At 36.5% G+C, this 27,585-nt stretch overlaps 2 protein-coding genes and 1 long non-coding RNA gene across 11 annotated transcripts in view; 1 reads left to right on the plus strand and 2 right to left on the minus strand.

Annotated features, from left to right (window-relative positions):
• Positions 1–8,409, minus strand: part of LOC110830700 (fatty acid synthase-like) — a 45,550-nt gene extending 37,141 nt beyond the window's left edge. The window contains exons 1-8 of the mRNA XM_087343978.1: positions 8,279–8,409; positions 5,012–5,228; positions 4,196–4,348; positions 3,225–3,398; positions 2,517–2,717; positions 1,372–1,610; positions 379–609; positions 46–243 (exon numbers count right to left, since the gene is read on the minus strand). Of these exons, the coding sequence (XP_087200104.1) occupies positions 46–243; positions 379–609; positions 1,372–1,610; positions 2,517–2,717; positions 3,225–3,398; positions 4,196–4,348; positions 5,012–5,219 (1,404 nt within the window). The 5' untranslated portion in view covers positions 5,220–5,228; positions 8,279–8,409. The remainder of the gene's footprint in view (positions 1–45; positions 244–378; positions 610–1,371; positions 1,611–2,516; positions 2,718–3,224; positions 3,399–4,195; positions 4,349–5,011; positions 5,229–8,278) is intronic.
• Positions 7,115–14,452, plus strand: LOC147874577 (uncharacterized). Its single transcript, XR_015533897.1, has 3 exons — positions 7,115–7,620; positions 11,609–11,855; positions 12,243–14,452. It is a non-coding gene; the product is annotated as an uncharacterized LOC147874577 (long non-coding RNA).
• LOC110830704 (sex-lethal homolog) lies at positions 11,031–27,042 on the minus strand. Of its 9 annotated transcripts, none has more exons than XM_022065933.2 (7): positions 26,910–27,042; positions 25,974–26,178; positions 25,675–25,850; positions 24,355–24,468; positions 23,969–24,129; positions 16,950–17,129; positions 16,341–16,650 (listed from the first exon to the last, which is right to left on the minus strand). In XM_022065933.2, exons 1-6 carry the CDS (start codon positions 26,963–26,965, stop codon positions 16,951–16,953), a joined length of 891 nt encoding a protein of 296 aa, XP_021921625.1. In that variant the 5' UTR covers positions 26,966–27,042; the 3' UTR covers positions 16,341–16,650; position 16,950. The 9 variants fall into 9 exon arrangements, with proteins under 9 accessions (XP_021921633.1, XP_021921625.1, XP_021921629.1 ...); XM_022065937.2 differs by having other exon boundaries at positions 26,843–26,983; XM_022065938.2 differs by lacking the exon at positions 26,910–27,042 and adding an exon at positions 26,701–26,827.
• Between the last annotated feature and the right edge of the window lie 543 nt (positions 27,043–27,585).

A 27,585-nucleotide genomic window follows, 5' to 3' on the forward strand; every position in this document is an offset into this window, starting at 1 on the left:
TACAGTGAGTAGTGAGTGTCATGTAACACTGTAAGGCATACTTACATCTTTGAGAATGACGTCAACTGCCTCTTCTGTGCGTCCAGACGCAACAACAAGTCGTGGGAGTGAATCAGTAGGTGCACCACCATTTACTTTGTTCTTCTGATTCCGCTGTAGCAGAACGTGGGCATTTGCTCCTCCAAACCCAAAAGAATTGACACCCACCAGTCTAACATTCATAGGACAATTCTCTGTTACTACCTGCAATACACAAAAGTAACATTCCAGTGAATGATTACAATTTTAACACAAATATTATGTCAACTGACACTACCATCTGAATCTGTTACTGCACCACAATGCTTTTCTTTACAAGAAACATATTTTAAAATGTACCTTGATGCGTCCTTCCACAAGCGCTTCCACTCCTTCTCTGGGGTTGTAGTAATGCAAGTTGGGAGGGATAATACCAGTCTCCATGGCAATCAGAACCTTCATGATAGAGCACATCCCAGATGCTGGTTCAGAGTGCCCAAGATTGGATTTGACTGACCCTATGAGAAGTGGCGCCTTTCTCCCTTTGCAGAATACTTGATCCAAAGTATTCAATTCTTCTGGATCCCCAACCTGAATTCAGTTTAAGAAAGTATCATCTTCAAGCAAACAATCTTAAGGTTACATTAGATTTGAGGTATTCGCAGCAGCGAAGATGTTGATGTTGGTCTTCTAGGTAGCAATGCCATGTGGACATGTGAATTAGCATTTTGGAGAAACATATGGTCTCCAACCCTGAACGAGACTCTTCCAGTTAGACTATGCACATTAAATTTAGCATGTGTGCATATATCCCAGACCCCAAAAGTAGCTAAGATAGAGATAGTGTTTTTTTAAGTTCGTACCTACCTCCAAGTCCATGTGGCAATTCTACCTCGAAGACCCAGGTGAGCCGAAGTATACATACTTATGAGAAGCATGCTGTTAAGACTGTGTTAGATATTGCATAACTCGGACTATGTGTGTGTACCACACATTTTAATAATTTTAATACTTATTCTAGGGACAACACTGAAGACATATTCCACTTGTAACACACCATTATAATCAGGAATGCATTGTCTTTGGGTTGCAACTTTCATTAATAAATGTGGTTAACACAGTAACAACATATGGCCAGTTTACTTCTAACATCATGAACTCAAAGCATCTTTTCTTTCAGACCATAATACTGAAAGAATTTTTATTATAAATAATGAGCACAAAATGAATGGGCGGACTGAATATATAACTGAATGTATAACATGCATGTAATATCTCAGAACTGTTGTAACAGCAATTAAAATTAAGAATGCCAGCTTGCCTACATTTTATTAAGACATGAATAGAATGTACCTTGGTGCCAGTCCCATGTGCCTCAACAAAGTCCAGAACAGTGGGATTAATGGCACACTCCTGATAGAATTCCTCTAACAATGCCTTCTGCATCTGTCCAGAGGGGTACGTGATGCCTTGTTCTTTGTATCCATCACAGTTAGTCTTCGCATGAACTAGAGTTGCATACACACGTTTTGCATTGTAAGCCTTCTGAAGAAAGATGACACAGATGGCCTCACTTCTAGTGTAACCATTGGCTGTGTAAACAATGCAACCAAAAGTCAATATGCCTCCTCCTTCAGAAACAACTGATCATGTCAAGTTCCAACAACTATAAGCAAATTAAAATTTCTTATTAATTAAAATTATTTAACTGAATTACTAAGTGACACATCTTATAGCAGAGGACTTTCTTTGAGCAGCTGATATGTACTTGCCTCATAAAGAAAATCTCTGCATTTATGAAACCAAAATAGAAGTCACAAATGCCTACCACTGAAATCTGGCCTCGTCAAACATTTCATAAGAAGTTAATTTTTGATTAGAGAAAGCTGCATCAATGCATCCCCCCCCCCCCAAAGCCTGAGAACCACCCCTTTTTGCCTGTTTGGAACTGCTCATTCAACACATTTGCAGTTATCCTTCTGACTGCTATAGAATAAAAACCTTAAATTGAGAAATGAGACTCATTCTAAACAACAAACCAGGTACTTCAAAATGGTCTCTTACAGCAAAAATAGTTCTTATATATTGTTTGCATTACATTAAACAAAACTTATGCATAATATGTGGGTCATATCCACCCATCCATCCACACTTCCTCATGCCTTATCCCTAAAAGTGGTGAATGGAGTTTGACAAAATTTGGTGCTGACAGTCTACGATTAAAATTTTCAACCGAATATAATCCTTACTTTAAATGCATCTCAAGCCAAACCAACATTGAATAGCTCTGTAATAATAGATTTTTATCTGCAGCAAACAAACATAACCAATGCGGTACATAAAATAAGAAAATAAACTGAAATAAATATTCTTTTTCCTCTTCATTATTCAAATTTTTAATTAGAGTATATTTCCTTGTTTGACATTTCTGTTGAACATATATATAACTCTATCAGGAGCAATTTACAATAAATTATAACTACATCAGTCGTACTCACCATCCCTATCAAAGGATTTACACATGCCTTGTGGACTCAGCACTCCAAGACGTGAGAACTGAAGAGAGACATATGGATGGAGACAGAGGTTACACCCTCCCACAATAGCAGCATTACAGTGTCCATCCCGGATGGACTTATATGCATGCTCCAGAGCATACATACTAGAGGAACAAGCAGAGTCTACTGTGTAGCTGGGACCTGCAACATGTCATGATTATAAAATTCCATATAGCACTATTTATTAAAAAAGAAGAACAGATAGTCAAAATAGTTGTGTAAAAACTTAGGGAAATTTTGAATGTGCCCATTGGCAAGGTTCAGTCCAGAATGGTGAAGAATTAAACTTTCATCTTTTAATACAAATGAACATGTTTTAAAGGCACGAGAAAAAGTGATTATAATTAATCTCCAAAAGTATTGTACAATGAAAATCACTGACATTGTTTCTACCTACCACCCAAGGTTGTAGGGATACCATGATTATGTTGATGGTAACAAGGAGTAGAAACCAACCACAATAGTGTGGTCCCCAGTAGCATGATATTCATACAAAGTGTAATGAAACTTTCTTAATTATTTTCCATAATATTCATGTTTGTGAGTTAATCACATTATTTACTCACATGGTTCCAGAAACAGAACCTTGTTCCTTAAAAAGCAACAAATGAAAACGGTTATAAATTAACTGAATCAGATATGGCTTACCATTGATGCCGAGCCAGTAAGAGATACGGTTTGCAAGCATGGCTCGGCTGCAGCCTGTGATACCAAATCCATTTACTTGCAGTTTCTCATAAAACCAAGTCTTCTCTGACTCGCTGAAACATGCGCCGATAAAAACCCCAATTCTCTGCCCCTTTAAGTGTCGAGGATTTATACCTAAACAGGAAAATAAAATGATGCAGAAATACTGAAAATTACCAACAGATAATTCTATGTGATCACAAGGAGAACAAATTGGAAATGTGTGCACAGCGTAACAATTCTGGTGCGTTAACTTTGTTACTGGCTCTAGATTTTCAATGCGTGAATACTCCATCATAAGTTATGAGAGAGGCTGTTTGTTCTGTAAAAATATGGCCTTTGCAATTGAAGTCAGTGACATAAGATTTGTATGGGGTCAGTCATTTGTGCGGGTGAGGTGTCTGTTGCCTATCTGATGAGATTATGACCACCACGGAGGATTCCACCAAATGGTTGGATGGGCAGGGTGACTGGCTGGGGATTCTCAGAGCTCTTACTGACATACAGAATGAGGGCCATATTGTATGATTTTTATCAAACGCAGAATGTGTCAAAATATTCTAGTGAAACTCCCCAAATTACATTTTATGAAATCGGTTCAGTATTTCTTGAGTTGTTACATACAACACAGTCAGGCAGAAAAATATGGAAAAGCTAACTGAAGAAATTTTGCAACTTTAGTCACAAACGTGCCAAAAACTGATACTTAAAATATCTTAATTTTTAGTAGGTACTTGGAAAACTAACATGAATAAGAAATGCCTGTGTAGATAGTAGTACGATAGAAAACTTGCACTTTGGTGCACTAAGCAGTTCAACACACACATTTTGTAAGTTGAAATGAAATAGCATGAGAGTGTCAGACCATTGTCTGTATTACACCTGCAAATTATAACATCAATTAAACAATTTTTAGCTGTAAAGTTGCTCACCTGCATCAACAATGGCCTCATACGTTTTCTCCAGCAGCATGCGACACATTGGGTCCATGGTTTGTGCCTGTTTGAAGTGGACACCGAAAAATGATGCATCAAACTTGCTCACATCCAAAATCTTCCCTGTCCTCTGGGGTATCTCAGGATGATCTGTGTACAAAGTACTGAACTCATCAGGGTACATACAAGCATTCAAATCTATGCCTATTAGTTTTAAATTATTAATTAATTAATTAATAATTAAGCAGAGATGTTAATGCAACTTGTGAAAGAGCAATGATGTAAAATTATCACTGGGCATCTATCATCTTATATTAATTATACACATCCATGTAATGTTGTATCTCCTCTGCTCTCCATATTTAATTCCTTATTTGCAGTCAGGTACATCAGAAGTATTCTAATTTTGAGGAAATGTGCTCAGGAATGTAAAATGTAAGTAGGAGGAGAAGAAGAAGAAGAGTCCCTCACTTCAGATATCCCTTGCAGTAATCACAATTTTAACCTCCTGCCCACCTCAACAGGAAACATCTTGTATTTAATTGTTACTAATTCCTCAAATTTCAACTTCATATGTGTACAGGTCTTGAGAGAGAAGATTAGTGGTACCAGAATTGTTTCAACAAGTGGCAGTTTCCTGGAATCATCGTGTTTAATAACAGGTAAAAACATTTGATTAAGATTTTTAGTTTTTACAGAAAGAATTAATCACATATTTTTATGATCTGAAATAACAAGGTGGTTTTCTTGCTGAAAATTCAAAACCCAATGCAACTTTTTATATAAAATAATGTAGCAAACAGATGCACACACCCAGCTTCCAGCGCCGATCATCATCTGTCACCATGTCCACTTTGTTCATCAGATTATCCTGGAGATGGTATACATTTCCTGAGTCAGGGAAATAGCCAGCCACACCTGAGATGACAACCTCTTCTCCAGGGGGTGGATGTGCTAGTCGGATTCCAGCCTGAATATAATCAGGAACAGCTTGCACTTCTGTCTTTTGTTGTGGAGCCATTTTGTCTCACTGCAAATAAAACAAACTGTATCACATAAGCATTTCGCTACATCACACATAGATCCACAATGTTGTCCTGCATCTAAGAGCGACAGCACTAATACGTATAAGGCGCATCAAAGTAAAGCTCCAAAAATTTGTAACCTCATCACTACACCAGATAGAGATACATGGAGAGACACACTCCAGCCATCTTTAAGAACATAACCATAAAACAGTCTTGCCTTACAAAATGCATAAGGGAAAGGTATGCCACAAACAACCACATGCACCACTGGCTGACTGAAACTAAAAACTGAATAGAATCATTGTTGTTAAATGACAGTGCTATGTACAAGGAGGCTGAAAATTTCAGGTTCTTGTGGCGATATGTATTAAGACGGCAAATGCTCTCATGATCGAAGTAATAAGTTTCTCTGAAACTTCATCGAGCTTATAGTATTCTATATGGTGGAACATCCCAAAAGACAGCCATTTTCAACGTCCCTTAAATCTTACTTCAGCATAGGTATGGGACCTTCCTTCCTAAAGCCAAAATAAGGCTAACAAGATATTACTAATCTATGTTCATTAGTTTTTTGTGTCTATGACTGCCACTGGGGTTATAGTGGCCAGGGAATGAAGCTGACCACTTAGCTCCAGCTTGTACCAAGGTTAAGAATGCATGGAGCTATTACACCTCGACTACCACATTCATTGCAGATAAGAATTCTATTGTTGACAAAATTATAATAGGTGAATCTTATTGAACAGAAGTTTAAACATATTAATAAAACAAACACTAATGAAGATATATGAACTTATACTTCTAAGTAGAAGTAAAATAAATGGGCCTATCCGAAACAGTTAATACTAGATTATCTATAGATATAAAAAAACATAACATAAAAATCTTACTAAAATTATATAGATTACGGTTGATTATCTAGGTGAGCTCCTAGGGCTTTAAAACCACTGTTTCGCGATTTATTTAGCGATGTCATGTCAGCTTCTTCGACTATGTAGCGATGAATTAATGATGGCAAAATGATATAAGAATGAAGTACAAGGAAGCAGACGTGGTCCATTACCAGGTACTGTGTCAGTATTTGCCGCCATTGACAACAAAATTTTGTCACAACAGTTGGTGTCCCGGTTGCAAACTTCAAAGAAGTTGAGTGCTAACCACTGCGGTGCAACACTCCGCATACTGAACTGGTTCCGGTGTACGTACAGAACGATCATTTTATTTGTAAGCCCATCTACAATGAACGCCAGGTATGTTTTAGCCATAAATAACCTCGTAGAGTTCCAGGCTGCCGACAGTTGTTTAAATGTCCTTGGGTTCACAAATAAAATTATCACACTGTAGTTATAAAACAATTCAGTTTGTTCAAACGATAATGACAGATTAGAGTAAACAACGTTATTGTCTTCGTATAAGAATCCTTCATCAAGCGTTACATCCTGCACAAACTTCAGTCGGACAGTTCAATACAAAAATACAATTAACATATCACGCTCGTAGCATGTGAAGGGCCTATATTATAACTGTTGGAAAATGTATTTTAATTTATGCATGTGATAATATACAAGATCTGAGGAGGCAAAGGCCTCCCCTACATGATTATACTTCACACCCCATCAAGACATGCACCAGTTTAGCTTGCATGTTTGTTGTCAATAATATGAATTCCAGAAAACTTCCGATCTTCTCTACCTCATGACGTAAGCACGGCCTGGCTTCCGAAGCCTTGCGTCTTTATCCGAAGATGAGACGATAGAAAAAGTCCAAAATATGCAAATGTATATTAATATTTGTTTATTTGGTCCTGCTTCTGGGTTTATTGGTTTTGAAGCGCACGAAGGCTGAATTGCAGTGGATTAGGAATGTCGTAAGAGTCTGAGAGAAGCCATTCACAATAATGCAGATCCTATCGACAATCAGATGCAGCCTAAGATATCTACGGAAACCCCTTGCAGGCGAAACATAAGACAACAAATCAACTACATCTTTAAACATCTACATCACAAGAGTTCTAGTCACCAACTACAGGAATATTTTCCCAAATATTCCCGTGACCATAACAAAGCGAACGCGTGCTTATATCCTTTTACCCTTTGTTAGTAATTCAGACAAATGCATTACATAGTTGTTCGATTTTCTCGGAACTCTGGAAGACGGCACATTTTGGTACAACTCCTGTCTTTAGCAACACCAGCATAACTACACTGCCAACTTCTGAGGCGGGAACTACTAGCACAAATCACATTACGTACCTCAAGTCCTATCTATGTTAAGTTGTTTGGGCGATTATGAATATAGGATTCCGGACTTTGAGAGCTTCTCGTGTTGTGTTTAAATAAGAAGAGTGGACTAAACAGCTTGGTGCGTCCTCATGTTGCGGTTGGATACTTCAATGTAAGGCTAGTGGTTTAAATATCTTAAATAAGTTATCTCGAACAGCCGAGAATGGGTGGTCTTCCTGATAGAGAGTTGGGCAGGGAGCTAACAACTCCTCACGCCAAATTTTGTCGCAACACATTAATAGTCTGTGGCTCTGAAGACAGAATATAGAATTTCTTTAGCAATCGATCGTTCTATCTCAACTTTATGACAGAAATTTGGTATATGTTAATTCCCACTTCAAACTGTTTATTTTTAAATACAATAAAATATTAAAATACTCTGAGTAGTATCAAGATTTCTGTATTCTGTTGTTTATCATACCACACGGCGCAACAACCCAGAAGATATAAATCTTCATACTCACCGATGATAAAACCTCAAATCATACACTCTGAGTAATACTTTACTGTTTCCATGAATTCGGCTTTTATATTATAATCAAACAAGTATAAATAATTTAGCAGATGTCTGTAGGTGTTGCTCTTTATCGAAAAATTTCCCCATGAAAACTAAAATACGGGAATAATTTAACAGCAGGGTCTTAACGCATTTCTGTATCAGTAAACGTACAAAACAACTACAGAACACTACATGGAAAGAAAGTAAAAAAGAACACTTGCTTGTTTCACTCTAGTGATTTGTGTCGATAACCAGAGCATTACGAACTTACGCTGTGCCCGTATCCTCCACGGTGATTTCTCCTCACTACACTGAGGTACCTCAAAATACTCTGATAATTTTATTGAACCGCAGATTCCCACACGGTCAGGTCAGATGAGGTGATGTGAGTGGCCCGGGTAAACAGGAAGCGATGAACGTGTCTTGTACATCTACATACAATTTTAACCGCATTAATTAAGCAAGTCTCTTCTAAATTCAAACATGGTACAATGAACTCCAATTCTCTTCCGCTTTCACGTGTGAGGTCATTAAGTTCAGAGCAATCTACATTCTATACTTTGTCACAGAGTAAGTCATTGTTTCCTGAAAGGTAAGAAACCAACGACAAGAAAATCTGGTCAAGTCTGGTAAGCCCTGTTCCACAGACAACACGCTGCCAATAGAGAAATATAAAACAGAACACCGTTTTCGGTGACGTCATGTGGTCTTGCAGATCCTTGCAAACGTTCATGCGGAATGTAGTCTCCACCTCCTCCGAAACGTTGGTAATCAACCAGGAAATAACAAGATGTCAGAACCCCGACGAACCACAATAAACACTTTCACCCCGTGAGAACATATTCAATGTTCATTATGGATAAATATTGCCTATTCATTGTCGCAATTATTAATAAACTTCTTTTCCTTGAAGATATCCGTCTTCTGTGTTATTGCGCTGTGTAGTCTGGTCGATGTTAACCAACGTTTCAGAGGTCATACTGCCTCCGTCATCAGGGCGATGAATATGCCAATAGGGTGTGAGGAGCTGGATTTATAGGCCGGGAAGTGAAAGGTCCTTGTTCCCCCCATAGGTTCTGCGCATTTACATAGACGCCCGTAAAATCAAGTCGTTCCTTTTCCAAAAAAAACTGGGTGTAGGTACTTTGACACGGGGGATGGCCTGTCCTTAAGCTTCAGGAGACATCGGTCTGCCTTCAGGCAGCCAATATTTAGCAATCAGTTTTATCAGCTTAACATAATAATCCTACAACAAAGGTGAACTCAAAAAATAAACAAATGAAAAGGGGAAAAAAGAAGTGCGAGATTTTAGGGTGATTTTATAATTTGCAGGTGTAATACAGACAATGGTCTGACACTCTCATGCTATTTCATTTCAACTTACAAAATGTGTGTGTTGAAATGCTTAGTGCACCAAAGTGCAAGTTTTCTATCGTACTACTATCTACACAGGCATTTCTTATTCATGTTAGTTTTCCAAGTACCTACTAAAAATTAAGGTATTTTAAGTGTCATTTTTTGGCACGTTTGTGACTAAAGTTGCAAAATTTCTTCAGTTAGCTTTTCCATATTTTTCTGGCTGACTGTGTTGTATGTAACAACTCAAGAAATACTGAACCGATTTCATAAAATGTAATTTGGGGAGTTTCACTAGAATATTTTGACACATTCTGCGTTTGATAAAAATCATACAATATGGCCCTCATTCTGTATGTCAGTAAGAGCTCTGAGAATCCCCAGCCAGTCACCCTGCCCATCCAACTATTTGGTGGAATCCTCCGTGGTGGTCATAATCTCATCAGATAGGCAACAGACACCTCACCCGCACAAATGACTGACCCCATACAAATCTTATGTCACTGACTTCAATTGCAAAGGCCATATTTTTACAGAACAAACAGCCTCTCCCATAACTTATGATGGAGTATTCACGCATTGAAAATCTAGAGCCAGTAACAAAGTTAACGCACCAGAATTGTTACGCTGTGCACACATTTCCAATTTGTTCTCCTTGTGATCACATAGAATTATCTGTTGGTAATTTTCAGTATTTCTGCATCATTTTATTTTCCTGTTTAGGTATAAATCCTCGACACTTAAATGGGCTGGATGTGTGGATGGATGGGCAGATTTTATAAAAATATTATGCATCAGTTTTGTTGAACATAATGCAAACAATATATAAGAACTATTTTTGCTGTAAGAGACCATTTTGAAGTACCAGGTTTGTTGTTTAGAATGAGTCTCATTTCTCAATTTAAGGTTTTTATTCTATAGCAGTCAGAAGGATAACTGCAAATGTGTTGAATGAGCAGTTCCAAACAGGCAAAAAGGGGTGGTTCTCAGGCTTTGGGGGGGGGGGGGGGGGGATGCATTGATGCAGCTTTCTCTAATCAAAAATTAACTTCTTATGAAATGTTTGACGAGGCCAGATTTCAGTGGTAGGCATTTGTGACTTCTATTTTGGTTTCATAAATGCAGGGATTTTATTTATGAGGCAAGTACATATCAGCTGCTCAAAGAAAGTCCTGTGCTATAAGATGTGTCACTTAGTAATTCAGTTAAATAATTTTAATTAATAAGAAATTTTAATTTGCTTATAGTTGTTGGAACTTGACATGATCAGTTGTTTCTGAAGGAGGAGGCATATTGACTTTTGGTTGCATTGTTTACACAGCCAATGGTTACACTAGAAGTGAGGCCATCTGTGTCATCTTTCTTCAGAAGGCTTACAATGCAAAACGTGTGTATGCAACTCTAGTTCATGCGAAGACTAACTGTGATGGATACAAAGAACAAGGCATCACGTACCCCTCTGGACAGATGCAGAAGGCATTGTTAGAGGAATTCTATCAGGAGTGTGCCATTAATCCCACTGTTCTGGACTTTGTTGAGGCACATGGGACTGGCACCAGGTCTTAAAATCGTGAAAATGAGGTCATTACTACCGTAGGTAGGGTCCTAACAGAGGAAGTGCTGGGCCATGTGAAACAGATCCAGGTTGACAAAATAAAAAGGGTCACTGTTGTTACTTGCAAATGATAGTTTTTAATTTTTAAATTCAAAATTGAACAATATACAGCTTATTAAATGCACATAATTAAAGAGGCTGTCACCTCCGCCTGTGGAGAGATACAAAATTAAGTTATAGGTACATGTTACATACTTCCATTGTATGCAAAACCTTTAAAGATAAACCTACTTGGAAAATTTTCTTTGATGTATTTTAATGAAAATACTATTATCTTGTCAAAGTGGAAACACCCATTTTAAAAGAAGAAAATAAGTTTTATATTTTTGCATTTGCCACAATTTTTATCTGAATTCTTTGTCATTAAATATTTTGCATCAAATGTGATGAGTAAATGATTTCCAGGTCCTAAATTACAAATATTTTCAAGATACCAGAAGCACAAATGCAACTCAGTTAAAAATAAGACAGAGTTCATGATCACACCTGAACTGCTTTTGAAAGCATTGGCAATTTTTTTAAATGCATTGTACATCAAAATTATATTTCATTAAAATGACAATAAAAAAAAAATTCAATGGTCAGGAATCATAACATGCAATATTCTAAATCGTGTTCCATAAATTACAGAAACACCAGGATGTCAGTATGAGTCCAAAGGGGCCAGTGAACATAGGTCTGGAAATCCTTCTGTAAAAGTTTAAGAGCACATTATGTTGATAACTTGGTTAAGTCAGCATGATGAACAAAGCTGTTTAACATGTGGACAATACGCACCTCCGAAATGTTGATCAACTTCTACAAGACTACATGGTGCAACATCCCAGAAGCCTGTCATCTTCATACCTGCTGCCATGAGAATCTGAAATCTCAAAAGGTATTGGCTCCCTTATCACATTGAAGCAGGCACCTGTTTTTCTCTGGAGAGACAGGCCAAAAATACATTTAGTGCTGATGCAACTCTACTCAACAATATGGATTCACACTTCAGAGGCAAACATTGTTTTGTTTCCTTGTATCTCATTAGATATACAAGAACAATACTAATTTAATCAAAGTCTGTTATTTTTACGATAAAACACAAGGTGGATGTAAATCGTGCCTGTACTCATTTCATGCATGACAGAACATTTATAAAACTGGTACTGATGCAGGAATCAGATTCTCATGTGAAGATTTGTCACAGGGGGTTCACAGATAATTCCTACAATTAATGAATTTTGCTTCTGGATGTGTCTATATTGTAATGTACATTTATTTTCAGCAGAGACAGCTGTACTGTGTCCGCACATCAATCAATGCCAACAGCAATATACAGTTCAAGTCACCAATGCATGCAAAGGTCACTGTCTTCACTGTTATAATATAACACTGCAAAGACAGATGTGCTCAATAAAAAATTGATCCACATAAGCGGGAAAAGCCACATTCTGAATATGCAACATGAAATAACATTCAAATCAAATTTCTTTCATTCGTAAATCATTTTGTTTTGAAATATTAACATTACCTTTGTGTTAAATATGTATACAATCAAACCTACTTGTACTGAAATGACACTATCTTTATTTATGCCCTTTGTTTAGTTTCTCTGATTCCTTTTCTCTTCCAAGTTCAATGGCATGAGAATTGCTAATGACTATGTATGATCTATGAAAGAATACAGGAAGTAAAAGTCATGTAGTGCTGTGTCAGTTCTCAAGGCTTTAGAAAGATTAATCCACCACCACGTTGATTAAATAAAATAAACCTTAGACACAACTAAAATCTCAACACAGGGCACAAGAGGTGTTCAATGGAACCAAAGTTGTATTCTGCTGTGAAATATTCTGTATAGATGAAAATTTCATGAAAATGTGAAGTTAATATTCAATATCAGACAAATTTAATGACGAAACTTACATGCGTTCACACAATAGTATGGTAACTACATGGAAAATCACAGCTAATGGCTTTGAAATTATAAAGGTAGAGGCAGGAAGTGGACAGGAAGTGTTACGTCTATGTAAATACTGTAAATTATATTAACCCATGTCCTCTAAATGTCAAACCCAGCTACTGAAGAAGCACAATTAATTTCTGAATCCATCACAAAAAGCTAGCTAAGTAACACCTGAGGCTGTGTTAACTTGTATTTATTACTTTCACACAGACATCCAAATGAATAAGGAATAATCAACAAGCCTTCTATTTCTGCATAAGTGAGACATCTGTTGCAGGTAATACATTGTCTGTTTAATTATCAAGCGACAGCTCAGTGTTCACATATCATGTTGGAAGTGTTTTCTTCCAAAGTGCTTCTTCAGTGGTCCAATAAGGTGTAAGTCGTTACTTGCAGGGTTTGGGCTATAAAACTGCTACTGGAGTTTGTTCTGAAACAGGCTGTATGGGGTGGGCAATGTTGTAGAGAATAATCACTTTCTTTGTGAGCAACACGTGGTGTTTCCTTAAGACAGCTTATTTCAGGTGTCGGTGTTGTGAAACGGCAATATGCATTCACAGCAGACTGCATCACATTCCACAGGTATATTTCTCTGTCTCGGAGGTAACAGACCAAGTTTTGCAACTATACAAATAAAATGAGACAGCATAGCTCAGTCAGTATAGTGACTGCCTACGGACTGGACGACTGAGGTTCAATCCCCGACGGGGGCAGAGGATTTTTCCTCTAGACTCTGCATCCAGACCAGCTCTGGGGCCCACCCAGCCTCCTATCCAATGGGTACCAGGGTTCTTTCCTGGGGTAAAGTGCGGCCAGAGCGTGATGCTGACCACTCACCCCAATCTAGTGCCAAGGTCAATAATGAGTAAGAGCTATACCTGTTCCTCCCCCCAAGCGCCTACATGGCACATAGTGGGACACCTTTACTTTTACTTTATAAACTAATAAAATTAGTTTAATATTGTTTGTAAGAAGACTGTTAGTCACAAGAATCTAAATAAATAACATGCACCAAACACCTTTACCTTGACACTTTCTTTACTTGGAACAAATATGCTTATCTCTATATCTTCCATGCAGTTTTTTTAAAACATAACCTTAATTTGTCTAACTAATGTTAAAGTGTTACAAGTTTCTTTGTTCAGCAAGTAATTCCTCTTGTCATCAAAAGACAATTTCCAATCTCATGCATAACACATTGCTTAACATGCCTTGCATCCATCAAATAAATGCACAAAAATGAATTATGAGATAATGAAGTATTACTTATGTACCTAGAGTTACAGCTCTAATGTATATATGCAGCAAAATATACAAATATATCGATGTGTTAATTTGACATTTTGTTTGTGTATGTGCTTATATTCTATCTGGTCTTGGCAGTTTATATTATTCTCTCTCTAGTCACCTCTTGAGGTGTCAAAACTTTTGTGTTACTTACCTGTGACTATAACATATACTTTTAAAAAGTCTTCCTAGCCAGATTCTGTGACTCTAATACTGTAATCACAACCAAGGCAATTCAGTCCAAATTCTACAAAACACTTTCATTAATACATTTTAACTGGTTTCTTAATGTCAATAATGTCCCCCACATTTGTGCATGCAAGGAAAAATGACAAAAAATTCCATAATGTATTATAGACTATGCTGTATTCCACTGCTGTTCTCCTTATGTGACCTTACCTGCAATGTTTCATGTTTTATACTCTGTTATACTTATTAAAGTGTTACAGTTCAAGTTTAGATGCATGAAGAACCCTCAGTGTAACCAACACAACCAAATATATCTCTTAGAGAGAAAAGAATGTCATGCATCAAAAACTTCCCTCCAAAATAAGCACATTACTGGAATTTACTATCTGATCATCTTCAAACACATGCCAGTTTACATGCCTTACAGAAGGAAAAAGCTGTAGAGAATAGAATAATATCTAACTCATTAAAAGGATACATGCATATATTTATACAAGTTCATGACATTATTCAAGTCAATAACTGCTACTATCTCATGAACATATCTCTAACAGTATCCTTATATCTCGGAAATGTATTCCTCGCAAACATGCAAGTCTACCTATACACTTAGTGTCACATCAGTATGATGCATAATACAGCTGAACAATGGCAGAGGAGATCAGCTTGCAAACCTCATGATCCTTCAAATGATGACAAATTCAAGAGATTGTGTATACAACAGAGATGATCAGTAATGGAGACATGGACATCAAATTCTTGCAACAGCAGATTTCTTCAAGATACTGGGGCAAACTCACAGTCACAACACTATGGTATACACAAACAGGAAAATGTGGAAGATCTGCTTCCGCACATCCAAAATCTTTGTCCATGAAGGCAAGTAACAAGATTACAAAATTCCCTGTATGTGCTAGCTGTGTTTAAAGGTATTACAATCCCAGGCTATCTGTGCCTATCTAAAACAAATTATGACTACAGCTGTGACTTGTGTAAATAGTCGGTCCTATGCATGAATAACTATATGAACACCCTAAAAATGGCATTACTCTAAAATGATGGTTGAGCCATTAACCTATACAAATACATAAGAAATACAGCACACACTATAAAATGAATCATGGAAGATAAGTTTTAGTTCAGACCTACAATCTTTGTGATATCTACAGATATCAGGTTGTTATGCGTTCTTTGCATAAAGTGAATGGTGAGAACACACTATGGGCAGGTCGTGTCTGTCCAGTCAATTCAACTTGAGAACCACTGGATGGATTAGAATGACATTTGATGTGGAGGTTGTACTATTCTGCACAACCTCAACATCATATTTTTGAATAACCTATGACTGGTAAAAACAAATTGAAAACAGAAGAAATTCGTAAAGTAGACAATGAGGTGCTGTGAGCTGGTGACCAAAGTGGGAACTACTGTACAAGGTGAATTTAATACCTCTAAACACACACTACAAAGAGCACATGAGAATATTATGCGTATTCCAGTATTAAATACACTTTCCAAGCTTGTTCTTCTCACTATTAAACTTATGTATCAAAGTAATATCATCACATTGCCATTATTTCATGAGCAAGTAAGACAAAGTGCTTCCACTGTTCTTCTGTTTCTTGTAAGCAACTACTATGTATGAGAAAAGCTGGTGTCAAATATGTATCCCTGTCTGTTGGAATGTTAGAAATCATCATACGAAAGCAAGGTAACATCTGACGGAGTATGACACCTTAGTCTGAGAAGATCTACAACCCAAGCCTTGTCCGCAGTACAGAAGTTAAATAAAATAAAACAAAACCACATATTGCGACTTAAATTATAAAATGTGGACACTGCAGTTCAATTCCCAATAAATCACGTGAAGGTACAAATGATGATAAAATTCACTGCCTGATTTCATCAGTCCCCAGGTTTCATAAAATAAATAAACATAAAAAGTATACTGAAAATAGCTGTAACGCCTTCCTCACTGAAACTTTTATTTTACATCAAACATACATAACACACCATCTTAAAATAAATTTTCCGAAAGAAATAAAATACAAAAATATGAACAGAAAGCTAGCTCTTTGAACGCCAAGAACTTTATAACAACTGGTCCAGTTCAGTGAGAAATGCTACCGCACTCTTATAATTTAACGATGGGAATGCAGCAGGAAAAAAATAAAAAATAAAATCCACCACTTGCAGCTCCAAAGTTCCCAAACGACGGATCTTCGAACTCATATGCATCTTCATTCGTCCCCAACTGCAGTATGAAAAAAAATAAATAAATAAAAAAATAAACAAAAATTGGAACATTTAACATAGTACTGTCTCAGTGACCCGTGAATAAGTTTGGGAATGCAATATAAAATAAACTGTATTCTCATTATGATCATTAAAAAAATAATTATGAGTAAAGTCCCAACATGACAGGAAAATTGGAGATCAGGAAATATCAGACCAGGAAAGCGTGCTTTTCTATCATCACTGCTGTAAGAATGTAGGAACCCCATTGCTTGTCTCCCCTTTCCTAGATGTTTATGAGTGAGTACATCTACTAACTTTAGTTCCAGTTGTACATATTGTAGCCTCCGCCCATGCCAATGGGATTGTACCGGTTATGAGATTTATCAGGCCGCATGACGCCGCTGTAGCTTCGGATTCCCGAGTAGCCACCGACGCCACCCCGCACCATGCCCCCTCCTCGCCCGACACCCCCTCGACCCCGGCTTCCTGCGCCCCCTCCAACACAATAACAACACATCACGCAGCAATGTAATACTTTATCCTCTCTCTCTCACACACACACAATATAATAATACAGAATGAATCTGAAACATCAGAATGTACAACAATTTACATACAGTACAGATACAGCTAGTATGTATGTACCCTTCAGATATTATACATACATAAACTGCCTGAACTGCAGAAATACATTAACCTGAAGAGCACATAATGAGTCTATGTACAAACTACTAGTCTGATTTCACTTATAAAGTAGAAAGAAAACAGAAAATTGCTTCTGTCAGCAACACAAGCACTAATATAATTCTTATATTCAATATTAATGTATTATTATTATTATTATTATTAAAGTGAAATAATGATGGAATAATTTCCTTTGTACATTGGGTGACTTCTTCGATTTAAACATATGAACATTACCTCCAGTTCCTTCTTCACTGGAATATAAACAAAATTGCAACTGTCCATGTTTGATTAAAAATCAATTACAACATTGTCTACATAGAATTACATTACATGAAATAAATCTTCTGTACACTTTTCATGACAATTTAAAAAACAAACAAAAATTGGACACTCGACTCAAAATCAAAGTGGGGCACCAGTTAGAAGAGAATATCACAACTCTGCCTACATGACAGGAGTAACACCAATGATATATAGAAGGGCACCTACCACACTGACAGAACTATGCAGGCAGCCCTACTGAAAGCTATATATCCTCATGCTTTGATGCTGAAGCCAATTAGTAGAGCACTGACAAGCTGTAAGAATATTTAATTATCAATGTCAAATAAATAAACAAATTAAAAGTTTTTGTTTGTTTTTTAAATAAGGGTGCCATTGATTAATACTGATATGTTCTTTTCTTGGTATACAAACCCTCGCCTCCTTTTTGCACAAGGAAGAAAGAAATAAAAATGTAGCATCAGTTCCTTCATTAAAAAAATCAGGTTCAGTAAGTTGAGTGTCTACATGCTATAATAAAAAAGCACAAGAAACAGTCCTGCATCAAAACTTAATGATAATAAGTGTTACAACCAGATTAAGAGCCTACACATAACACACACTGTCACATATTTGCAGCATTTTACTTGTTACCCACAATATCTTTTTGCAGTTTTTAATGAATGCAGAGTGCTGCATTTTACAATAATATTTCTGATAACATGTCTTCTTATACAGTTTTATTTCAGCATCAAGAAAAACACCACCACTACCACTACCTCTATTTATGATCACAATGGAAGCTTCCAATTCCACATACATACACACACACATAATGAGCTGTATGAGTAGCTTTCCTGACTCATCTCAACATTTGTCTTTTGGCTCATCTTCTGGTTATGACCTCCAACTCACTGGTCTTATGTAGCATACCTCATAACTATCATGTTTTAAACAAAATTAAATTTGGGACTCAATGAAAAAATTCTACTGATCACAGCTGCAGGACTGTTTCATTATCACCTTCCAACATCACAAAATTTATAAGGTCAATAAGGAGGAGGTGCCAAAGAAACTCAAGTGTAGCACACAAGAGGATGACTTATAGACAGGGCTGGTCTTCTACAGTAAGAAAGAAGTGCTCAAGATATGGTTCTGCCTCCACAAAATACATCATTTATCCCTATGAAAATAATCATGCAAAAGTCTCATCTTTGAGAAAGCGGGAGCACTGCCCCCTGCCTGAGCACTGCAGCCACCCACACAGCAAGTTTCAAAACATTTCAACCACGTAGGCATAAATAGGAGGATAATACTGAAATGAACTGAGAGGAAAACAGGACGTGAAGACAGACTGGCTCAGGACTGGGTCAAATAGTGGACTTCGGGAAATATGGTGATGACTTGCAAAACTAGGAAAACTAACAACATGAATAAATATCAACCACTCAAAGAAGAACATACATCATGTAATTAGTTTAAAACTGAAAATCAATATAGTCAATGAACATGCAGCACTTCTGACTGCAGTTTTATCATGCTTTCACAGCAGTCTAACATCTTTTTAAGTGATGGTACAGACATTCTCAGCAAATAAATTCATGCAAATACAAACTAGTGTAAACATACACCTCAAATAAACATTGGAAATAAGACTGACATTCTTCTAAAACAAATAATTACAGATTATTTACTTTTGTTAATCAACACAAACATACAAAAAACCTGACATCACTCAATACTTTTTGTGAACACCCTGAAACATTTTGTACACCCCCAAAAGGTTCACAAACCAAGTGTGGGAAATCACAGACACATTAACATCCATGTAAGACCTCCAGCTTCTAATTAATTTTAAACTAAACATAATAAATACTTTGTAATATATTGTATATATTCCCATTTACTACCATAAGCTTGTCATAAAATTATATTTTCACTTTCTAAAAATGATAAAATATATGTAAAATGCAGTATGACATCATTCAGGCAATATTATCCTACATGAAAGATAAAGAAGGCTAAAATTAATAATTATGTATGCCATTGGTGGTGGGTCTGTATGAGTTAATACATACAGTGCAATCCTAATCTAATGTTATACATCTACAACCCATCCCATTATCTCACTGCCACTTACAGTTTTCTCACTTTAGTGTTGAATTCCTTGTTTTCCAGAGAAATTTTAAATACAATTTCACTCTACACCCTACAGCATGACCAGAATTTGAGGAAATGGTAAAGTGCATAACTGAGTAACAGTTCTGTACACATACAAGTAACTTTACAAAAGAAATGCTTTCTTATTTCACCTTAACTGATAACACATAGTATATTAAAAAACAACCACCTCTGACTGCAGAGTTTATAAACAAATGCTAACAAGTAACAGTCAGTAATGTATGTAGTAATCATACAAGCCAAGATGAACTCTTTCACAGCCAGAATTCCAAACACCCAAAGCACGCACGCACCCACAAAAAAGGTTTAAATATGCTGAGTATTGAGATTTCAGATTCTCAAGTTGGCAAAGATGTTGTTTACGGCTTTCTGGATTGAGACACCATGTAGTCTTGTAGGTGGTTGTTACCAACCATTTTAAAGAATGGTGCCAATACTACTGAGTATTTTTTTAAAATTTTTGTTTGAAATCAATTTTCTCACAAATGAAACATTCAAATACCACACTAATGTAGGCAGGATGTCTGCCTCTATGAACAGTCCACAACTGCATATATCAATTCAAAATGCTGAAATATTATACAAACTCTTTACCTCATTCTAAATGATCTTGGCACAAACCAACTATACGGAGCAGAATCATTCTTTAGAAGTGGGCAGTACATTCAGCTAGGCAAGACACTCGCCACCTTTCATGGAATCTAAAAGTTCACTCCCATGTTCACAAGAGCCCATCAACAATCCTGATCCTGAACCAGATTAATCCAATTCATAACCTCCCTTCACTTCACCTCCCACCTGTTTAATTTTTCAAGTGGTGTTTTTGCCACCAGGCTTTCCAACAATTTTGTACGCATTTCACATCTCCCACAAACACTACATGCCCTACCAATCTCATCCTATCACTTTACCCCTCTTTGGTCCAAATATTCTCCACAGCACCCCGTTCTCAAACACCCTCAGTATGTGTTCTCCCATTAATGTGAAAGGCCAAGTTCATATTCAAAATCAAAAGATAGTTTTGTATATTTCGATTTTCATGTTTTAGGTAGCAGATGGGAAGACAGAAAATTCTGAATGTATGGTAGCAAGCATTCTCCATATTTTAATCTACTTTAAATTTCTTTGTGTGAAGGCAATTTTAATTTGTTACCTTCACTCTTAACACTTGATCTTGGTACTGCAAGGGTTAAATACTTGAAAGAATAGAAGAAATGAGCAAGTTAGGTGGCATTCAGAAGTGTTTAAAGGCAACACTGAAGAAGGAAGCACTGTTTGCTGCTTGGTTAAAACAACACAAATGGGAAGAAGACATAGATGTGCCATACAGCAGAGCCAATGGCATGATGGCAAGGTGATTCTTCAAGACCAAAGAATAATACATCTTAAATCCTGACTTTTACAAATCCAAAAGCTCCTGATGTACATTATCTTACAAATACTTGGACTTATACTTTTCTGCAGAGATCACATGGTGCAAATCAGGTCATATGACTTCATGATTCAGCAGTCAAGACTTGATCTGTCTCATATTTGCAGTAAGCATTTTATTGACAAGTGTTTTGTCAAAACACGGCCAATATAGTAAATCCTCGATTTAACGGATTTCAGATTTAACAGACGCTATCTGGTATTGCCAAATGTTTTCTGGACAGGAGTCATAACAAACATTTTCAGTTTTAACAGACAAAGTTCATTAAAACCGAAAATGTATGCTAATGACTTTTGGATCTTTTTTCAACTTAATTATCTCTTCACATTGTAGTGTTTAAATAAACCTTGTGTCTTTGAAGGTGTCCAGTTCATATTACTAACCTGCTTAATGGTATTCCTAATGGAAATGATGGCACTGCAGAAAGAAATGTGCTATTTAACGGGGCAATCAGCATTACCAGACACCCCTTCCCCCTACTAGTCCATTAAATCGAGGGTTTACTGTACCTGACATACTAGAGAATAACACTGGAACAAATAACACTGACATTTGCAAAATTAGCAACTTTATGGAGAAGGAACAGTGTGTACAAAAGAGGCTTTTGGGTTTGTAAAGGGAGCTGAACAAAGCAGCAAAAATGTTAGAACAACAGAAAATCTGGTCTTGCATGAGTTCCAAGAACTAATATAAATGCAAAAAAGTTACTGAAATGGTCAGAAATGACAACGGAAGAACTAAAAATGAAAAGAAAAACTGAGACTGATTACAATCAAAGATCCAAACATGAAGAATGTTTTTACCAAAATGGTACCAAAAAACTTCAGCAGTGAGCAAAAGGTAGATAAGAAAGTAGCCCAGAAGCATCAACAAGACAGTTGGAAGAATCTGACCTACACGATGGGACCTGGGTCTTCCAACAAGGCCCACAAATAGAAGCCAGAATCTCCAATGGAAAAGCTGGACGGACACACACACACACACACAACACTACCCAAACCATGCTGACCTCTTTCTTGATATCAGACACATTAGGAATAGGTATGAACATATCCATCATCAATTTGTTTCTCCAAAGTAAATAGTCAACTAAGCATTCTACCTTCAAATTTTGCAGACATTTATATGAGTGCATCATCAATAAAAATCAAATATTCAGCTGGACAAGCAGATTTTTCAGCATACTAATACACATTCTGACACAGCACTTTCAATAAAGTTTTGTGGCAGAAAGATCTGTGTTGGAACATCCACTCAACTTGCCTGATTAATATCTATAACACTTTATGTTCTCAGAATTAAAGACCGGCATGACATGGTCTCACTGTTAATCACTTGAAGACATTCAGAGCAATGTGACAACAGAGGACTTTCAGAAGTTACTTCCAGCAATATCTTCCATGGCACAGACCTCAGAAATTTTGAAGATTAGTGACAACAGTTTTTCCTTATAATGTCATGTTACTAGTCAGATATCAAACATGTGTACCACACTCTACAAACATTAGATAAAAGCCATAATATTAATAATTTTAACCTATTCAGTACACCTGCCATCAGGCTTCATGATGGATGTAGAGGACGTAAAATTTGAGGTTATCACGGTGATGAGTATGAAGAAGACAGCAATCTTCAGATGCAGAGGACACTCCCCAAACATCAGTTCCATTTAAACGTGTTTCTTATAGAAAAAGTAATGCAACTAACTCCACGGAGCAGATTCTTTCTTGTCAAGCTGGTAGACACTCAGATAGTCAAGGAATTACTCTTCTTTTATGGAACCACAAATTTCATTATAGTGTTCACACGAGCCCACCATCGGTCATTATCCTGATTATTTATAAACAACTCTAGTTTTAAACATGCAAAATTGTGAACTGTGGTCATACAATGCTACATATACTACTGTAGGATCATGGAATCTGAAAGAATTACCTACTCCAGATACCTGTCCTGAAAACAGAGCTAAATAGAAGTGCTCTTAATGTACTCAAATGCAGAAAAAGGAAGTAAAGTTTCTTTTAAAAGCAGATATTTATGTACTTTGAAATCAAAAACCAATTATTTGATATAATTTATCTTTGCAAAAATAATTTTACAAACTCAATAAATGAAAAGGATGCTTTGGAATCCCAGCCCTGTTCATAAAATAAAGAGGGATAGATGTGAAGTGAAAATTCAAGGAAACCAACTGCAAAAGCACAATCATAAAGGCTCCTTTTAGTAATTGGAGTATTGTTTCTTATCTTTTACAGTTATCAAATAAAACCCACATGACACACCATTTAAAAACTGTGTCAGAATTAAAATGTACGTTCACAATGGCATATATAATCACTGGATTAAGAGAAAACTGAAAGGTCCCATGAGAATCAATAATAAAAAACAAATCAGCACACTAATCAATACAAACAGCTCCAAATGCAATACTTTTCTAGCAAAATTTAAGTTTTTAAAGTCAAGGATAACACTATCAATTAACAATTCCTATGATACGTGCAAAACCAAACATACCAAAGTCTTAAAATCAGCAGAAGAGAGCCATTATGTTTTACATTTGCATTCCAAGGTATATGAAAAAAATGGGGAATGACATAGCATCTGGACCAATTTCAACACCGATGCATGAAACCGACGTACTCGGCAACAACATATAATAGCTGATGATGATGATGATGAAAAAACCACAGCATAGCACATTCACAATAAGAGATAAAAGCTTGGAAAAGTAATGCATAAAGAAAGTCAAAGCTGCTAGCAGTAGGATACTTACCTCTGCTCTGGTTATATCCCGCCTGCCAACCTGCATAATAGGCTGCCTTTTGTTTGCCATGCTCCTCTGCAATCTTCACTACTAATGGTTCAGTCCCATTCTCTGGGATAACACCATTTAGACTGTTTATAGCCTCCTGTGCTTCATCACGACGGTCAAACCTTTGTGAAAAATATTTTTTACTGCAGTAAGCAAACATTTTATAAGCCGACAAATTGTCTGCACAATCATACATGAAGAACAACAAGAAAACCTGCAGATGACAGCAAAACATTGGTCCTGTATGGTTACAAATTATTTTTCACAATGCTGATGAATACTTTGGAAGAACTGTTTTCCAAAACTGACAAAAGGAAACACAGACACAAGACTAGGAAAGAACTCACCTGACAAACGCTACACCCCGGGGCATGCCTGTTAGCTTGTCCTTCAGGAGGTTTTTCTGTACTATCTGTCCGTACTTGCCAAACAGCAAGTCCAGATACTGCTCTGTGATGTTGCTGCACCAACAAACAAAATTGATACAATATGCAAATCATATTAAAAAATTAATAATCAACATAAAAGCAGTTAATGTATTTAATACTGCCAACAAAATTAACACATTCACTGCTACATATTTAAATGCCAGTTTAAACTTCCAGATTACGTGACAATGGCTAAACAAACCAATAAATATTCGCAATTAGAATAATTCACTATTTAAAATTAATACATATTTTTCTTCCTCAAAGTGTTCATCATGATGTGTGGAAGTCTCTTGGTAATTGCACAGAACCTACTGAAGAAAAGTCAAGATGTTTAAAAGTCTAGCTAGAATAGTGTGAGCCATCACTGGCATGCCCGAAAACAAGTACTATTATCACTGGCAGTGAATGCTTTGTGTACTACAAGTGTTCTCAACCTTCTTGAGGCCTAGGGTCACATTCAACCTTGCTTACTTACTGACTTGCAGGCTACAAGATTTTAAATGAGGGCAACATATTGAAACTTCATGGAAATTTATTAAAAATGCTACACATGATTTAATGAGCAATGAGTTTCTTTGAATAGAGACTGCTATCACTGACAGTGAATGTTTTAAGTATTACAGTATTATTTATGTTCTCTTGGTTCACAAAAATGTGCCCAAAAAGGCAGCTCTCCCATGGTCCAGCTTCTGTATACAGATAAGATCACACTCCATCAATCTATTAATGTTTTTACAGGCAATCTGGTAACGCAAACCTTGAGCTATAAATCTCCAGGTATTTATTTTGTTATTACCAATTATTGGACTCGGTGCACTTATACTAAGAAATATGAGGTTAGAGCATTAAAAATGTCTTTTTTACATAAAATGAATATAAAAAGTATAGTAATTTTGATTCTTTAAACCAATATTTTATTAGAGAATTGGAGTACCCTGAAGACGAGGACGGTTTTGAAATGGTGTTTTCTCAAAAAAAACACCTAACATGGCTGGTAGCCGAAGAATAATTCATTAAGTTTAGTACATAATCCAGTTTCAAGAGCATTACAACACTTTTAATTTCTCCACTGGCCACTTATGGTGCAAATTTCTCACATCATTATGTCCATTACAACATTATGCCTATCACTTGCAAAGATAAGCAACTAATTCTAGGGCATACTAAATTAATCTAATCTATTATTAGTAACATGTACTATAAACAATACTTTTAACACACACATTTTACTCGTACCGTGGCAGGTTGGTGACATACAGGTTTGTTTCCTTGATCTCTTCACCACTTGGACGAGCAAATGATACCTTCAGTCGTTTGTTCTGCACCTGCAACCCGTTCAATGTGCCAATGGCCCGTGATGCATCTTCCGCCTTAGAATAGTTCACAAAACCAAACCCGTAGCTATATCCTGTCTGAAGTAAAAACACAAAAAAAAGGATACAACACTGACACAATAAAATATAACAGATTTTTAACTCAAACATATATTAATCAAAAACTGACTAAATCCTTCTAGTATTACAATAAATATTTACCTTAAAGTCCTTCATGACTCTGCAGCTTTCAACTGGACCGATGGTAACAAACATGCTGTACAATTCCTTCTCAGTCATATTCTGTGGTAGGTAGTTAATAATCAAGTTGGTTTTTCCTTCATTTTTCTGAACTTGGTAGTCAGCCATTGGTCTATGGTTTATGGAGGAGTTTCTTGAACTGTGGGACGGACCCTCGCCCTCCCAACTATGAGGGGAATATACAAAAATAAAAACAAACTATTGTCTCCGCCAAGCTGCATATTTTTGGAGAAAAAAATATAAAAAAATATCCACAGTACCTGCCTGAAGGAAAATAAGAGGGGGTAAGGTACATCAAATTAATTCACATCGTTCATTTGGCTAGCCTACTGAAGAATTAATTCACACGAAAACAACTCTATAAAATGAAACTTATGAAAATAAGAGAAAGGAACTATAATACAAATCTCTCACATAAAATTAAAACCACTGCTTCGTACTGGCATTCAATACACATGTACACTTTGAATTCCGACCTTGGAACATCATCCCTAAGATGAAGTCTCGTCTACTTTCAAGCCGCCCGACACAGACAAAGTGCAAATTTGGCGGTAAAACAACGCAATACAAGTAGACCTGCGTTCATATTATATAAAAAATTCAGTGACACTGACCTAACAAGTTATATAATGCAGTGACAGTTCTTCATATTAAACACTACTCCAGAAAACCATGTATCAGCCCTTACCTCAAGCCCAAACAATGCAGTAAAATGCTATGGTGTAAATGCTACATTAGGCAAATCAAGATATGAGTTTTATACACATTGTTTCCACAAGTACGTCAAACCACGACGACTAAAATACAAATTACCATTGTTATACTATTACCTATAACAACCGGCAACTTCTGCAACGCAACTATTCTCAAAATTGAAAAGAAACGGTTATGAAGTACCTTGTCTCTTGGCTAACGTAGTGCAGTGTTCTAGGATAGCCGTCCATTTTGAACATCGCAAATTGCCGCAATGCGATTTTTGGTTGTTTATTTCTTCACGACCTATCGATAGTTGACACAGCCGCTAAACAAAATTTGTTTAAAACTGGTATCTAAACATAGCTCCTTCCTAACAAACCTAAAATTGGCTATCTTCGCAGATAGCGTAACACAGTACAGCAACACGTTATGACTATGACATTAACAGTTCGGCCTCCTCTACTAGACATGTATCGCAACCTTTTTTCACCTGCGGTACACAATAATTGTGAAATACATGACCACAAATATGTATCTGTATATAAAATCCGTGCCTTATAAAAATATAAAATTAATAAATTACGTTAGATAAATTTTCGATGATGAAAGAGAGTAATTGCCCTTGTCTAACTATAACATGTGAGCGAATATGCAATTCCTTATAAAAATTCCTGATACACACAAATCCTTGTCATGGACCACCAGATGTGTTAAAGCTTATTGGTCCGTTATGTAGGGCATATCTCATACAGGGATTTACTGTCAACTCAAATACAAATATGTGTTACTTTAGTTCTTACGCTTCATATTCACAGTTAAGTCTCGGCCCGTACACTAGCTAGTCTGTCTCCTTCCTGTCCCTCAAAATTCTGTGGTT

Source organism: Zootermopsis nevadensis, unplaced genomic scaffold (genome assembly GCF_977971745.1).
Source record: "Zootermopsis nevadensis isolate Lab colony 2312 unplaced genomic scaffold, Znev_1.0 Znev_ptg000007l, whole genome shotgun sequence".
Taxonomy (NCBI): Eukaryota; Metazoa; Arthropoda; class Insecta; order Blattodea; family Termopsidae; genus Zootermopsis; species Zootermopsis nevadensis.